Source organism: Poecilia formosa, unplaced genomic scaffold, assembly GCF_000485575.1.
Source record: "Poecilia formosa unplaced genomic scaffold, Poecilia_formosa-5.1.2 Scaffold55, whole genome shotgun sequence".
NCBI classification, from domain to species: domain Eukaryota; kingdom Metazoa; phylum Chordata; class Actinopteri; order Cyprinodontiformes; family Poeciliidae; genus Poecilia; species Poecilia formosa.
Genome location: NW_006799994.1, coordinates 2,702,004 through 2,716,455, shown reverse-complemented (window position 1 = coordinate 2,716,455; position 14,452 = coordinate 2,702,004). Strand labels below are relative to the sequence as shown.

The 14,452-nt window shown below is 43.6% G+C and overlaps 1 protein-coding gene and 2 long non-coding RNA genes across 6 annotated transcripts in view; 2 read left to right on the top strand and 1 right to left on the bottom strand.

The window, feature by feature from the left end:
• LOC107836388 (uncharacterized) overlaps positions 1-7,532 on the top strand; it is a 15,344-nt gene extending 7,812 nt beyond the window's left edge. For 2 of the 4 annotated variants that reach the window (XR_001662274.1, XR_001662273.1), the window contains exon 2: positions 7,306-7,532. This is a non-coding gene — a long non-coding RNA (uncharacterized LOC107836388). Of the gene's footprint in view, positions 1-46; positions 2,402-7,305 lie in introns of those variants that run through there. The other 2 variants (XR_001662272.1, XR_001662271.1) reach the window with 2 other exon arrangements.
• Positions 3,282-6,109, top strand: LOC107836389 (uncharacterized). The gene is made up of 2 exons (XR_001662275.1): positions 3,282-3,805; positions 5,819-6,109. It is a non-coding gene; the product is annotated as an uncharacterized LOC107836389 (long non-coding RNA).
• A 2,883-nt stretch (positions 7,533-10,415) lies between the features above and the next one.
• Positions 10,416-14,452, bottom strand: part of mlycd (malonyl-CoA decarboxylase) — a 15,479-nt gene continuing 11,442 nt past the window's right edge. Inside the window, exon 5 of the mRNA XM_007553270.2 lies at positions 10,416-11,779. Coding sequence (XP_007553332.1) covers positions 11,234-11,779 — 546 coding nt within the window. The 3' untranslated portion in view covers positions 10,416-11,233. The remainder of the gene's footprint in view (positions 11,780-14,452) is intronic.

Genomic DNA, 14,452 nt, shown 5'->3' with positions numbered 1-14,452 from the left:
CTGGGACCAGTCTGGGACCAGCCTGGGACCAGTCTGGGACCAGCCTGGGACCAGTCTGGGACCAGCCTGGGACCAGTCTGCCAGAGTAATTCTATTTTAAAAATTAAAGCGTTTGTTTAAAGAGCCATTTTGAAACACAGTGATTTCAGTCTGACTCCAAACTGAAAAACTGCTGAAACACTGACCTCCTTTAAATCTGATTTTGTGTGTGTTGATGATTTTACTCATCAAAAGTTTGAAACTGGTTTTCTGTCTTTTATTTTATTTTTAGTGTTTTTATGGCATAAAGCACTTTGACCTGCCTTGTTGCTGAAATGTGTTACAAACATAAACCTGACTTAGTTTTTCTAAAGTTTGATGTAAAATAAAAATGTTTATTTTCATTCTGTTTCATTTATCTGCTTATCATCTCTTCTCTTCGTTGTTGGTCATTCATGCTTCAATCACCTTGTCCTCTGACCTTCCAGACTTCCTGCCATGGCCAGGTTCACTTCCTGTCAGCATGGAGGCGTTTCTGTAAGGCGCCCAGGCTCAGACTGACGCAGACGCTGCAGAGAAACAGAAGGGATTCAGAAGTTGGATGGTTGTGTGACCACTGTGCTTCTTGCTGTCGACAAACAGATTTAAAGCGACGAGGACTGAAAGGTGCAGATGTTGCAGAAACAGCTGGAGCGTTGGATCCGTCATCAGAGCGCCAGCAGGCAGCCGCCACAGATTAAAATCATTTTATAAACTGCTGAGGTCACCACGTAATATTTCCTGTCTTATGAGACCAGTAGCACCAGTATTACCAGTTAGAAGTTGTGCCTGAACTTTTGCAGCAGGGTGGTTTGTGTAAATGATTAGGGAGATGATTTAGGAAGCTCCAGTCTAGAGTTTGAAAGCTCTTCAATTAGAGCGTCAGTGTGGAGCATTTACAGCAGAACGAGCCGGTTGGTAATGAAGCTCTCAGCTGAAGCCATTATCAATCCAGATCTTCATCCGTCACCACAGCCAATTATTCCTGCTATCGACGGTCCTCAGACGTCTCCGTCCCGAAACGGCTCCATTTAACCCAAACATGGATTAATCATGTTGTTATTTGTTGGCCAATTTGCATGTAATTATTTAATAGCCAGCGTTTGTTTAAAGAGCCATTTTGAAACACAAAATGATTTCAGTCTGACGGTTAATGACTCATCACGTTTCCTCTAATAACAGCTTCCACTCACTTTATGGAAGCAGTTTGGAGATTATTTCTCATACTAACATCCAAACTGTTTGTCTGCAGACTCAAAACATTTTCTTCAATATCTTGTTGTGGTTTTTAACTTGCCTTGTTATTAAATCTGGTATATTTACATCTTTACCTGATGTTGATTAATGTTTGTGTCCATTTCGAATCTTTGCAGCAGTAAAAGTCCAGTCGTCTTGATTTAACCAGATGAACATCCTGACAACCTGCAGCAGGTTTTCTGCTTCGTGTTTTTGCCTGCAGCAGACTAAAGCCAAACATCAGAGCAGCATCAGCATTTAAAGTCTCCTAATTTAGGTCTTTATTTAATCCTCGTGACTAAATATTTCAGCTTCCAGCAGCTGTAATACAGGATTATCTTGTTTCTCTAACAGTTCTGTTCTGAGAGATCTTCTTGTTTTCTGATACTGTATGAAACTCAGGATGTCAGACAATCTGACCTGAAACTAAAGCCGCTAAAGTCTCCGATTTAAATGCTTCCTCTGCGATTTGGCCACAAACTCAGCCTGTTTGATATTTAATCATATTTCTGTTGTTGTTGTCAGCATCTAACTTTATTCTTTGATGGAATGATTTTCTGGTCCAAATGCAACAGATCCCACAGCATGACGCTGAAATAATGAGCAAAGTCCTCCAAGAAATGGATTCACTGAGCGAAAAAATGACTGGGCGATAAATCACATCATAGATGGATGGATATTAAAGACTTGTCTTTTAAATGAGAGGAAAGTTAGGACACCCTGTGTTCTAAACGAAGATGTTTAGTTAACTTCACATTTGGTCTCCCCATCCACACAGCATGACACTTCCACCTCTGTGCTTTGCTGCTATCCAGAGAAAACTGGCCATGTTCATCCTGCAGTTTTCGGTTCAAACACATGGCATCTGCATCATTCATGATGCAGATTTGCATCATTCTGGAACAAAACGGAAAGCTGCAGGATAGTAGCTTTTACTTTACTGTTTATTTACACACATTCATATTCAAGAAATATGAATATATATTCAAATGAGGCTCGTTTGTCAGATTAAATCAGAGTTTAGAAAATAAACTTTCAGCCGTTATTAAAAGTATTTTCCACTAAGCCTTTTATTTACCATCTGTAAGTAAAAATCTTAAATTTTCTATATATTTACTATTTTATGTGTGTGTGTGTGTGTGTGTGTGTGTGTGTGTGTGTGTGTGTGTGTGTGTGTGTGTGTGTGTGTGTGAGAATCGGGTCGGTTCTGTTCTGCCATGATTGCATCGACTCTTGTGATCAGATAGATTTTATGAAACAGAAGCTGAATCACAGAAACGATCTGATGCCGTCAGCATGTTTCTCTGCAGCTCCTCCTGCTTCACAGACATTCAGATTAACGCAAGAAGGAACAAGATAAACATGAAGGTGATTTTATATTTCTGAATAAAAACACTGAGAATGAAACGTTTCTGAGTTTTACTCTGGAAGATTTTGTGATCCGTTTACAGCAGCAGAAAAGATGAATGGAAAAACTGCAAACAAAAATAAATCTGACCAACAATGAAGGAAGATTCAGTTATTCAGTTACTCCCGCGCCTCTAGTGGCGTGGGGTGGTAACACAATTAACATAAGCACGTCACTAAACGAGAATACCACAGTGTTTATTCACTATTAATTCCAGCATCACTGGCACCGTAAAAGATAAATTCTCTAATATTTATTTTATTTTCTTAACGATGTAGAGCTAAGAGCTTATGGTATTCTGATTTAGTAATGTAATTTTATTAGTTGTGTTACCAACCCCTCGCCGCTAGAGGCAGTAGCAGGTCGGAAAATTTGCTATTAAAAAGCAGATTTAGAAATACACAGAAAGGTTCAGAATTTAAGAACTGTGAGCTGCGCTGAAGTAAATAAAAGAAAGAAGTTTAAATATATGCTGAGAGTGAAACTCCTCCCTAAACATGAAGATAATAAAAGTTTTCTAAAGAAAACAAAACCGGGAGACCGCGGATAATATAGGAAACAGCGCCCCCTTCACTTCCGGAATGCAATGGTCTCATTTCCAAATAAGGTATGAGACCTGTCTCTTCCTGTTTGCTGCAGCGAGGTCCTTCCGGGGAAAGACAGTTTGCTTCGGCGTGAGAGGAGCTAGCAGGGGATGAGCAGCTAGCTGGTTTTAAGTGAGTAAGCTCAGACTAGTCAGGAGAAGTCCTAGTAAACTCTAACAAGCGAATTAGCAGGACACGGCAGAGTTTCGGCGCTTGTTTTCTGTCGCTTATGGTGAGAGTTATGGTGCAGCTAGCCTAGTTCGCTAATAAGGACTACTGTAAGCTGTCAAAGTGGGACTGAAGAAGCTGCAGAAGATCGTTACCGGACTGGATAACGACAGACGGACTTCAGATGGTCCCTCTGAGGGCCGCGTCGCTCAGAGAACCTCTGGCTCCGTGGGAAACGAGGCCCTGGGCTGTGGACGTGGCTGTGGACGTGGAGACCACACAGCTGCACCATTCCTGAGCTTCTGCTTCCTTCCGATCGCAGAGAGGTCTTTCTGGACCGCAGGATGAAGTCCTGCCCCGATTAATCTGTGGGAAATCACGATTACTCAAGGTACTGAGTTTTACTTTAACATTTCGCTCTCTCAGTGAAGAGGCTCTGCACTGTTGAGTCGGTTGGACTCCGACATTCACAGCATCTGCACAGGCCTGCAGGCAGGCTGTATTTTTGCCGCCTTTAGGTTTAGTCTTTTTCTTTCCTTTTAGCCATAGTGGCTTGTATAACTGGCGGTTTACACTGTATGCAGATTTATTGTACAGTTGGTAAAGTGCTGTTTTTTGTTTGGCTGAAAACCAAAACCTCATTATTAATGACTCCTCATTTGCAGTTTTCTGCATCGACTCTTCCTCTGTTTCACACATTCAACATAAACTGAAATATGGAAATCCCCCCAGGGAACATCATCAGTTAAACCGCTTCAGTTTTTCAGTAAACTCTTTTTTAAAGTTTTCTCAGGAGAAGCAAACAGTGCAGAATGCTGGTTCTGGTTATTAATACACAGTGGAGCGGTTCAGTTTGGATTATTAACAACGCAGATTTAAATCCGCCAATTTTCTCAGAGTACATCTAAAGTATTTAAAGAAAATGCAGCTTGTGAATCTGTGACCCTGGGAGTGACGCTTCCTGTGGGTATTTCAGCTCCTGCAGTCGCGCTAAAACGATATACACAGTGTTTATTAATGCATATTAAAGCATATTTGGTGTTTGAAATATTAAAACGGTTATACTGTAAGCTTTTTTAGACGTGGTCTCAAGTATTCATAAACCCTGACATCAAATTTATCACATTTAATTCCTCACTGGGACAGAAACGTCTGCAGCAGTGAGCTGTTCACGACTTCCTGCCTCTTCAGCTCCTCCTCTCATCAGGATTCATTTCTGAATTACATCCTCTGCTCCTTTTCATTCTGGTTCGTGTTCTTTCAGCTTCCTTATGGTTTTCTTTCGGCTCCATGGGAAACCAAACTGAGCTCCCGAGTTGCTGGAGGAAGCGATGCTCTCTCTTCCCCCGATCAGCCCCAGATCGCAGCCACATGCTGAATCCTCTGAGGGCTGGACAGATCTGCACTTTTGAATTGTTTTGCTGTAATTAGGATTTCCTAATATCTGAAACTGATCAGTTTGTCTAAACGACTCAGAGCTGCAGCAGCTTTTTACAGACTTCAGCTGTAAATTCATCCTGAGCACAGAGACACTTTGATGGGATTCTTGGAAATGTTTCCAAAGAAAATGACCTCCAAGCAGTTTAGGTCATGAAGCATGTAACAGTAAAAACATTGAGGCGACTGCGAACGGAGGCCTGTTGTAAGATTACACAACTTAACAGCAATAATTAGTTATTTAGTCGTAAGATAAAACACTGGGTTCATTTTTCAGTCAAATTTTCACCATATTATTCATTCATTTAAAAATGTCACAGATTCAAATTAATATTTAATCAATATTAAATATTTAGTTCACAACCTAAAAATTTAGCACCAATTTTTTCTACAGAGCTCCAGACTAAATTTTTAGTTAAGAAGCAAAATATTTAGCTCTTAGCTAGCTAAGTATTTACTTTGGAGCTAAATATTTATACAGATATAAATATTATGATTAGAAGAAACAATTTAAAGAGGTTAAAGAATATTCTGCAAAAGTTAAGAGGGAAAATGTTCATCAGGACGTTGAAGGAGGCAAACGGAAACCTGCTCTTCCCTGGATGTGATGAAGAGGAACGGAGAGACGCAGAGCGTTGCTGCCTCCTCGCAGCGAGATGAACCCGGCTGCTGGGAGGGAGCCACAGAGCGATCCGATCAGTGTGCAGGCAGCTTAACCGCGATCCGAAGTTAGAGGACAGGTGAAGTTCATCGGAGCAGAGGTCAGCCGACGGGATCAGTGACGGCGTCAGCAGAAGAGAGGAAACGTTTACGTTAAAGGGATGAAAATCTTCAACTTTGGACCGACTTCTGGACCTGAACTGATCCGATAAAACCACGAGCATCAACCAGACGCAGCTAACCCGATATTAACCCAAACATCTGAGCCACATCATGTTTCTGTCTTCTTTACGTTTTGGCTCTAAAGCTCAGTGGAGATCCGCCGACCAGGAGGATCCACCTGGTAAAGAGATGAGCGCTGCAGGTTTTATCCAGAGGAAGATTCAGATCCAGAACCCGAACAGAACCTCTGGCTGATCTCCGCCGTGCCGCGTCTTTCTGTCTCTACAAGGACCAAATCATTCAGAGCCTCACAGAAAACAGCAGGATTACAATAACTTTTATTTAACAACAAAATTATTAAAACACTTTTGTTTTTTTAAACATGATTCTGTTTGACAGAAGCAAAATATCCTGGAATAAATTCAGCATAGAAGCTTTTAGTCTTGTGATGTTTTCCCTTCAGGGACCGTTGATGTTCCTCCAGGTTTCATTTATCAGGCCGTCCTGAACACACGCCGTCTGACACGGTGACTGACAGATGGACGAGTCGTCTCATCTTCGTTTTGATGAAAACTGATGGAAGGACGCCGCAGCTTCAGCTGACATCATTTCCTTTGTGATCATGAAACTTTTCCGCCATGCAGTCAACAGTTAGCTTCACCAGAACGGAAACATCAACAAATCGCATAACTTCCTTAAATATGTGTTTCTATTAATCATACAAACATGCAAACTGCTTTGAAGCTGCACACTGTCCCGGTTTGATCAATACAGGAAGTGAAGCGTGACAGACACGATGAGTTAAAGTCCGTCTCCCTGAACTGGGATAACAACTGACGTTCCTGATGAGAAACGATACGTCGGTGACCGGAGCCGGTGGCTGGGCCGCATGGACCATTTACTTTCCATCATGTTTTGTTTCAGTAGCCAGAGGACTGAGTGTGAAACTCATCAGCAGCAACGCTCCGATAAATCACAACAAACTCCTGCTGGCTGGAGTTGGTTTGCACCTTTCAAAGCAAATAGCTGTGGGTAAAAACAGGATTTAGGGATTACCTTGGATAAATGCGACATCGCTCACAAAGTCAGGCACTGTGGGAAAAGACGCAGAGAGACGCTCTGATGAGGCGTCTGCTTTAATCACACAAGATCAGGTGACACTTTTTATTTAGTTAGCATTTAAATGGTTATAACCTGTCAGGAGGAGTTAATGGGAGACATGTAGGAGGATCTATGAGGCGGGGTTATGTGGAGAGTTTGAAGCAGAAAGTATTTTACATGCAGTAAACGGCAGCGTCTGTTTAACGCCTTATGTTGTAATGAGTAAAAAGTTTTAACTTTTGAGTCTCATTCTTGTTTCTAAAACATGAAACTGAAGAACCGGGAAACAAATCTGACCTGAGAACCTTTTATACAAATACACGTCCTGAAGAATCTCCGATTAAAAATACATTTTGAAAAAAACATTTTAGCATTTCTCTTTTTCAAATGTTTTTCTTTGGTCTGATGTAATATTGGAGTTCATGGAAAACAGGAGAATGGAAATGTTTGGTTCACTGAACCTGGAGAGAGTCTGAGTGAAACTCTGCTGCCCTCCGAAGGCTGAATGATGCAAAGTGGAACGAGCTGCAGGAGTGTGTGTGTGTGTGTGTGTGTGTGTGTGTGTGTGTGTGTCCTGATTGCTCACAGAAGCATGAAGCCCTTTGAAGACGGTCCAGAGGATTGGTTGGGCTGCCAGAGGTTGGAGGAGGAGAATGGAGATGATTGGAGATGAGAAGCATGAAGGAGGCCGGGGACGGCGAGCGGGATGAATGGATTAACGCACCTGAATGAATCCCACACACACTCACATACACACACGTCAGCAGCCTGCAGGAGGAGCCCGTATCGGCTGAACCCTCTTCCCTGACTGCGGCGGCGAACGGACCACACAGTGACATTTGGAACATGCGCTGCAGCAGCCGGAGCCTCTGCATGCAGCAGGCATCGATTTCCTTCAAATGTCAGGAATGTGAGCAGCAATAAGGCGGCTGAACGTTTCCACGGGGCACTAACAGAGTGGATGGTCCACAAAGAGAAAATTCACCAACTTCTGAGAGGTGAAAGGTCAGCGACCTGTTCCTCTGTCATCTGCTGGGCCAGCAGCTCCAGAACCAGAGAAACTCAGCAAGCTGATGAAGAGATGACGAACCCTGAGCATCGTCTTCATCACACTGACACTACATTCACACTGCAACAAAATGTAACTCCCATCCAATTCATTTCATGGCTAAACAGCCCAATTCTGACCTTTTGACCCCAAAAAAAAATCTGATCTGTGGAACTAAAATGGATCTGATGGTTTAGAAAGCCTGCAGTCGACCAGCCATGCTGCGATTTATTCAACATAAGCCACATTCTCGCTAAAGCTCGGCTATTCCAGTGGCTCTCTGAAACCCGATTGGTTTTCTGCATGTTTGTTCATGGCACTAATTAAAAGCGATCGGAGTCAGACTCCTGTATGAACGGTTTCCGACCCCAAAGCCAACATAGCCGTCCACCAGCAGCGCCGTGTTTACGGCAGTAAAGATGGCCGCCGCAGTAAAGATGGCCGCTGCAGCGCTCTGTTTACGGCAGTAAAGATGGCCGCCATCTCTGGATGGATTGTAAAGTTGCTGAGAGCGACGGCATGGTCAGCAGACGGTCAGCAGACAGTCAGCAGGAAGCTGATGACGCTAACAGCAGCCTTTAGTGGAGCTGCAGCCTCTGGCCCGGTTCTGACCCGGTTCTGTTTGGATGTGGAGTCGGACCAGGAGTGGTCGGTTGGGATGTGATTCGTTTCATCACTTCATGATCATCATTTTCAGCCATAGTCTAGATTTACCGTCTGGATTCTTCTGCTGCTGAGTTCTAACATTCAGACGCTTTGGAAACTATCGGATATCATTTAGTTCCAGAATCTTTATAAATATCTGCAGCGTTGCACTGAGGTGATGGCGCTCATGTGAAATAAGTGTCACTTTAATCCCATGTTTTACAAACAGCCATGCTTGTTTGGTTGCTCCTTCTGAACCAGTTCTTTCTTGCAAATGTCCTCATTTCGTGTCTCTGCAGATGGAGACGTGCAGCTGAAATCTGCAGCTAATCAGAATTAATTTCAGTGTGAAAGCGCCACAGCCTCCTCTCTGCTATTCTGGTCACTTTTGATCTGGAAAGAATGGATTAGCTTCATTCCTAAGGCAATTTCCTCACGATGAAATGCGCCATCAGCATGCACACACGCACGCAGCATCGCCGCAAATTAAAAGGACTGTCAGCGCTACCGGATTATTTTAGCTGAGGCACAAATTTCCTCAAAAGAGAGAATATCCAGTCGATTGTAACGAGGTCTTCTTCCTGGTTCTGGGATCATTCGGCGTTCAGTTGGTAAAATATCCATCAGATAAACTGATCAGCAGGACCAAAAACCTGACAAAATGGAAATTAATCAGTTAAAAATCAAGACTGAACACAAAGAAAAAAACAATAAAGGTTTGAATACATCGTCTGATGGTTGGTAATGAATATTTAATGATGTCACATTTAAATTAAAATCTCTGAAGAACCCCATGTAAGCACTTTCCCTGTTTATTTCACTTTAAAGCCATTAAAGATTTTAGGTTTTGGTCAGATTAAGCATAAAACATTTACATAACCAACAGCCCAAACGTCAGATTTTAAATAAACACTGAGATTTCAGAGGAAAAGAGAACTCACCAATATTTTTAGTCTTTGATTAAATTATCATCTGAATTATCCATGTTTTTAACATGTGAAGTATGACTGACACAGAGGTTGGAAACAATGTAAAAGAAGGAAAACAATGATTTTATATATATATATATATATATATATATATATATATAAAATGTGAGTTTAATTGTCCCTCTCATCCTTGGCCCCTTTCACGCTGAAGTCTAGCTCCGCCTCTGGTTTCCCTTCTGATGCTGCTGCCTCCAAAGGAAGGGATGTGTATGTAAACTTCTGAGCTGGTCCTCCAGTCCAAAGATGCTCACTGATGTGATTTTAACTCTACTTAATATTTCCAATCAATAACTAAATCCTAAAACTGTTGAATTATGAAGTCACAGTTTGATGAACATAGATATTATTGGCTGCTTCTAATATTAGCATCAGCTCTCTATTACGTTTTATTTTGGCCAGAGCGAGTCAAAACGAGCAGCACTCGGGTGACATGCTGGAGTTGTTTCCATGGCAACAAGTGGCGGTGTCCGTTCAGCTCCAGCCGGTGCTGAACGTTCCTCCGTCTCCACAGAAACCCGTTTTCTTCCTGTCCCACGTCTCCAGAGATGTTACAGCCGCCTCAGAAGGGCAAACGTTAAACAACTGTCCTCTTCATGCCTCATTATCCACCCACCCACACACACACACACACACACACACCCTCTCCATCAATCTGACCATTTAGTTTAACTTTATTTCTCACTCCATTAGTTTCTGGGACACGGAGCAGCGCAGAGCTAAGAAAGGAGATGTGTTTGAAAAAATAAAAAGAAAGTTTGACTCCTCTGAGATAAAATGTAATTTCACAGTCAACTTGCTGTGATGTATTATTCCACAACAACGGGGCGGCTGAGAGGAGACCTGCTTGGCACCGAGTCCTTAGGACATCAATGATCTCTGGAGAATGATTATGACTGAGTGTGGAGGGGAAAATCATTACAGAAGAAAAATGCAACACATTAGGTCAGCACGATAGTTTAACAAACAGAAAAATGTTTATTTTTTTAGTTTATGAAAATATTTCCAGTGGGCGACTTCATGCTTCTTTAATGAGCTTTAAAGGCGAGAAGAAGAAGAGCAACTGCAGGTGAAGCTGAAGAAAGAAAAAGATCTATTTATCTTTGTTTTGTTCTGTTTACGGTGCAGCAGCTCATCCTGATGAAAGAATAAACATCATTTATTCCAGAACCCCCCATTACATGCTATTACCTACCAACATGCTTTGGCATTGATGGATGCCTTCTGCTTCATTAGCTGCAGTCTGCTCTGGGAATCACTTACACAATATCAAACGGCTTTGGCTAGAAATCTAATGAGGCGCGCAGCAGATGGGCCGAGTTACATCATGGAGGAAACGGCCCACTTTCTGTTCCTGACGTCAGGAGTCCATCGCCGGGGCCCAGGGGGCCCGGGGGGCCCGGGGCCCTCAAACACTGACAAAACACATCAGTCTGTTTCAAACAAAAACTAAACTGTTAAAGTTTAACTACCACGGCCACTGTACACAGGAAAAAAGAGCAGCTCATTTCTGACAAAGAATCTTAAGAGTTTTAAAAAAATTAAATTGGAAAAACTCAGAAATTTTCTAGAGAAAATGTTAAAATTTCTAAGTTTCAAAAGTTTACATTTTTAAAGTTTAGTAACTCATAAATTTCCATGTCTTTTTCTCTGAAATTTCCAAGATTAATCTAAAAATTTCTGATTTTTTTAATAGAAATGTTTGATCTCAGTTTTTTGGTGGAAGCTTGCTCCTCTTTCTGCGTCTGCAGTGCCTGATACTCTGCTGAATGCGACGCAGTCACAGCTTGCTGTTCTTCTGGAACTGCGACACGAGGCCCAGAACCTGCTGCGAAGCCGCCACCGCCTTATTCTGAAGGTACAGGACGCTGTTGTTGGTCGTCTCGTTCAGGAAGTAGCGGTAGTTCACCATGATGCCGCAGGAGTTCGCCACGCCCCTGGGGCTGGTGTCGGCGCGCCAGTTGATCCGCCACATGGTGGCGCCGTTCTGCAGGTGGAAGTTGGCCACTGGGTTGAGGGCGAAGCCTCGGCGCTTCTCTCCGTAGAGGTACCAGCCGCAGAGGCGCATCAGGACGGGCTCCAGGGCGAGGCTCAGCTTCTCGGAGCGCGTCCACTCCCCGGTGGCGATGAGCTTCCGCAGAGAGTCGACGGGCGGGGTTCCCGCGTCGGAGCCCAGGGCCTGCTCCACCTCGCGCCACTCCTGCTCCGATAAGAGGTCGGCCCCCCGGCCCTCCTTCCTGTACTGGCTCAGCAGGCCTTGAAGCCAGGAGCAGAACCCCGGGATGGGCGACAGGCTGGAGAACTGGGCCATGTGGGGGAACTCGCTCTGAAACAACGGCACAAGGAGAAATTCATCTTACTTTGTAAAACCTTTTGAGATTAAAAGCATGAAACCCACTTCCCATAACCCGCTAATGTCAGAGCTTTGATTTGCTTTTAGCTAACTTTGAAACCGTTTAGCGCACTAGCTTCTGTTCTGTAAACTTTCAGTTAAAGTTTGACACCCGTGTTAACGTTTTGGTAACCGACTGAAGTAAGACCATGCTCTTATTTTGAAGATTGATTACACTGCAGTTCCGCTTCCTCTTCTCATGTTTCCATTTTTTTGGCAAACACACAACAGACAAACAACCAGGGAAGCAAATTGAACAAACACAAAAATCTGAATCTTTTCCTCACATCCTCCACTCGTGATGCGATGCAGCAAATGTTTATTCAGTACCCAGAATGCATCACTGCAGTGTCACCTGTGGTGTCGTAGCCAGTTCGGTAAAATCAGCAACTATGAAATTGAAACCATGAGTGAAAAAAAAGTCACTTCCTGAAGTGCAAACCGTACAGTTAGGTGTCTACTAACAAGTTTGGTCCTGTTTTGGTTGAAATTAGCATTTTAGCATTAGCTTCCACTAGCTGCTATACTGCCATAGCAGCTAGCATTTGCAGAAATAATGTTTATGATTAGTGCTTTGGGGTTAGCGCAGCTAACCTTTTAGCTAGTGGCGCCCACCACTGATGAAACCCAAATGAATCATAATCAGCCCTTCCATCATCTCATGCATACGGAGGGATGGTGGATAACAGAAATATATTTGGCAGCTGTAAGTTTAGACTGACTCCAGAATGAGAGTAAAACCTGAATGTGCCAAGGCTTCCTTCGGTCTTTGCTCTCTCGTGGAAACGGTTGCAGAGTTTCGTGAAGCAGCTGTCTGAGTGGATCTGTGTCTCCATCCTGTCACAGATCCACTCAGACAGGAAGCAGCAGAGACAACAGGGAGGAAGTCTGCAGAGACCTTCACCCTTCACCGGTTTTCAGAGACGAGACGGAGGTTCAGGCTCGGTGTGAAAACAGAACCAGGACGTCCTTGTTGCTCGGGCGGCTCGACCCCGTCGGTTCCTCCGTCTGGGACTTCATTACGAATCATCTGAGCTGCTCCATGAGGCGGCCTGCTGATGCTGATGGATGATCCTCTCCTTCCTCTTCCATCCCTCGCCTGTAACACCTGTCCCCGTCTCTAAACTGCCTCCCCTCCTGTGTGTCATCTCATCGGCAGCGGTCACCCACCGCTCTGAGCTCCCTGCCGTCTCAACACCCTTTCATTTAGCAGAAAGAAAGCCTCTCTCTTCTCTTCAGACACATTTCTGGGCTTGGGTGTCTACGTTAATAAGTGAGAGAACAATATGTCAGGCAGAAAGGCAATCGCTGTCTATGAAAGTGGAAGTGCGAGACACCGCCTGGTGGGACACTTTATTTTTCTTCTACTCTACCTTATTTCACCCACCTTTCAATTTAAAAATCAAGGCTCCTTGCTGTTCTCCACTTTGTTTCTTCACACTTGACTATGCTGTAGCTCTGCCTTCCTCACACGGAGCAAAAGGTAGTGGAAAAGAGAGCGATGGTATGAGTAAGAAAGCAGCGGGAAAGGCGAAAAAGGGAACGGATGACTGAGTGAGTTCTGCTTCGGGGTCCAATCTACAAAGACAAACAAGATATTCCTCCTGCACCTGAAATTGCAACTGTGACCTTTTCTTTCCCACTCCATCATCTCTCCATCATTACAGCCAGTCCTCTGTGGCAATGCTGTCCCTGTCAGACAGCCTGGATCTCTGCACATCATAGGTCAGCGTTAGCTTCAGGAAGTCAGCTACTTCAATAGCCGACAAGCAAATCAACCAATCAGATGACGAAACTCGGTGCAATTAGCTTTCAGACGTGGTGATTTGATGAAGTTCAAAGCAAGAATCACAATGGGGGGAAAGGGATTTAACTTTCCAAAAGCTAAATGCAAGATCTGCTGCTATTTCATACCAAACAACAGATTTCACCAACTAACGACCCATAAAATAAGGATGAAGTGGAGAAAACTGTCAGCATATCCAACAGTGCGTTCCCACCAGGCCTGTTCTGTCCGCTTTAATCCGGCTCCAGTCAGTCTGTCTGGAAATCCGGTTCGGCTGGTGAGGTGTGAATGCTAATCGACCTCTGACCTCTGGTGCTCCGGACTTCGGTCTGGGTTCAGTTGAAGTGAACTCTGGTTTGGTTTGAATGTGAACGCCAAAGAAAATCTGCAAATGCCACACTGAGAAACTTTGGGGTCCACTGCACAGTGAATGACATGTCAACATATCTGCTGATGAAACGATGATGCGTTAACGATGATGCGATGATGCGATAATGATGATGCGATAACGATGATGCGTTAACGATGATGCGATGATGCGTTAACGATGATGCGATGATGCAATAACGATGATGCGTTAACGATGATGCGTTAACGATGATGCGATGATGCGTTAACGATGATGCAATGATGCGTTAACAATGATGCGTTAACTATGATGCGGTGATGCTTTAACGATGATGCGTTAACGATGATGCGATAACGATGATGCAATAACGATGATGCGTTAACGATGATGCGGTGATGCGTTAACGATGATGCAATAACGATGATGCGTTAACGATGATGCGGTGATGCGTTAACGATGATGCGATGATGCA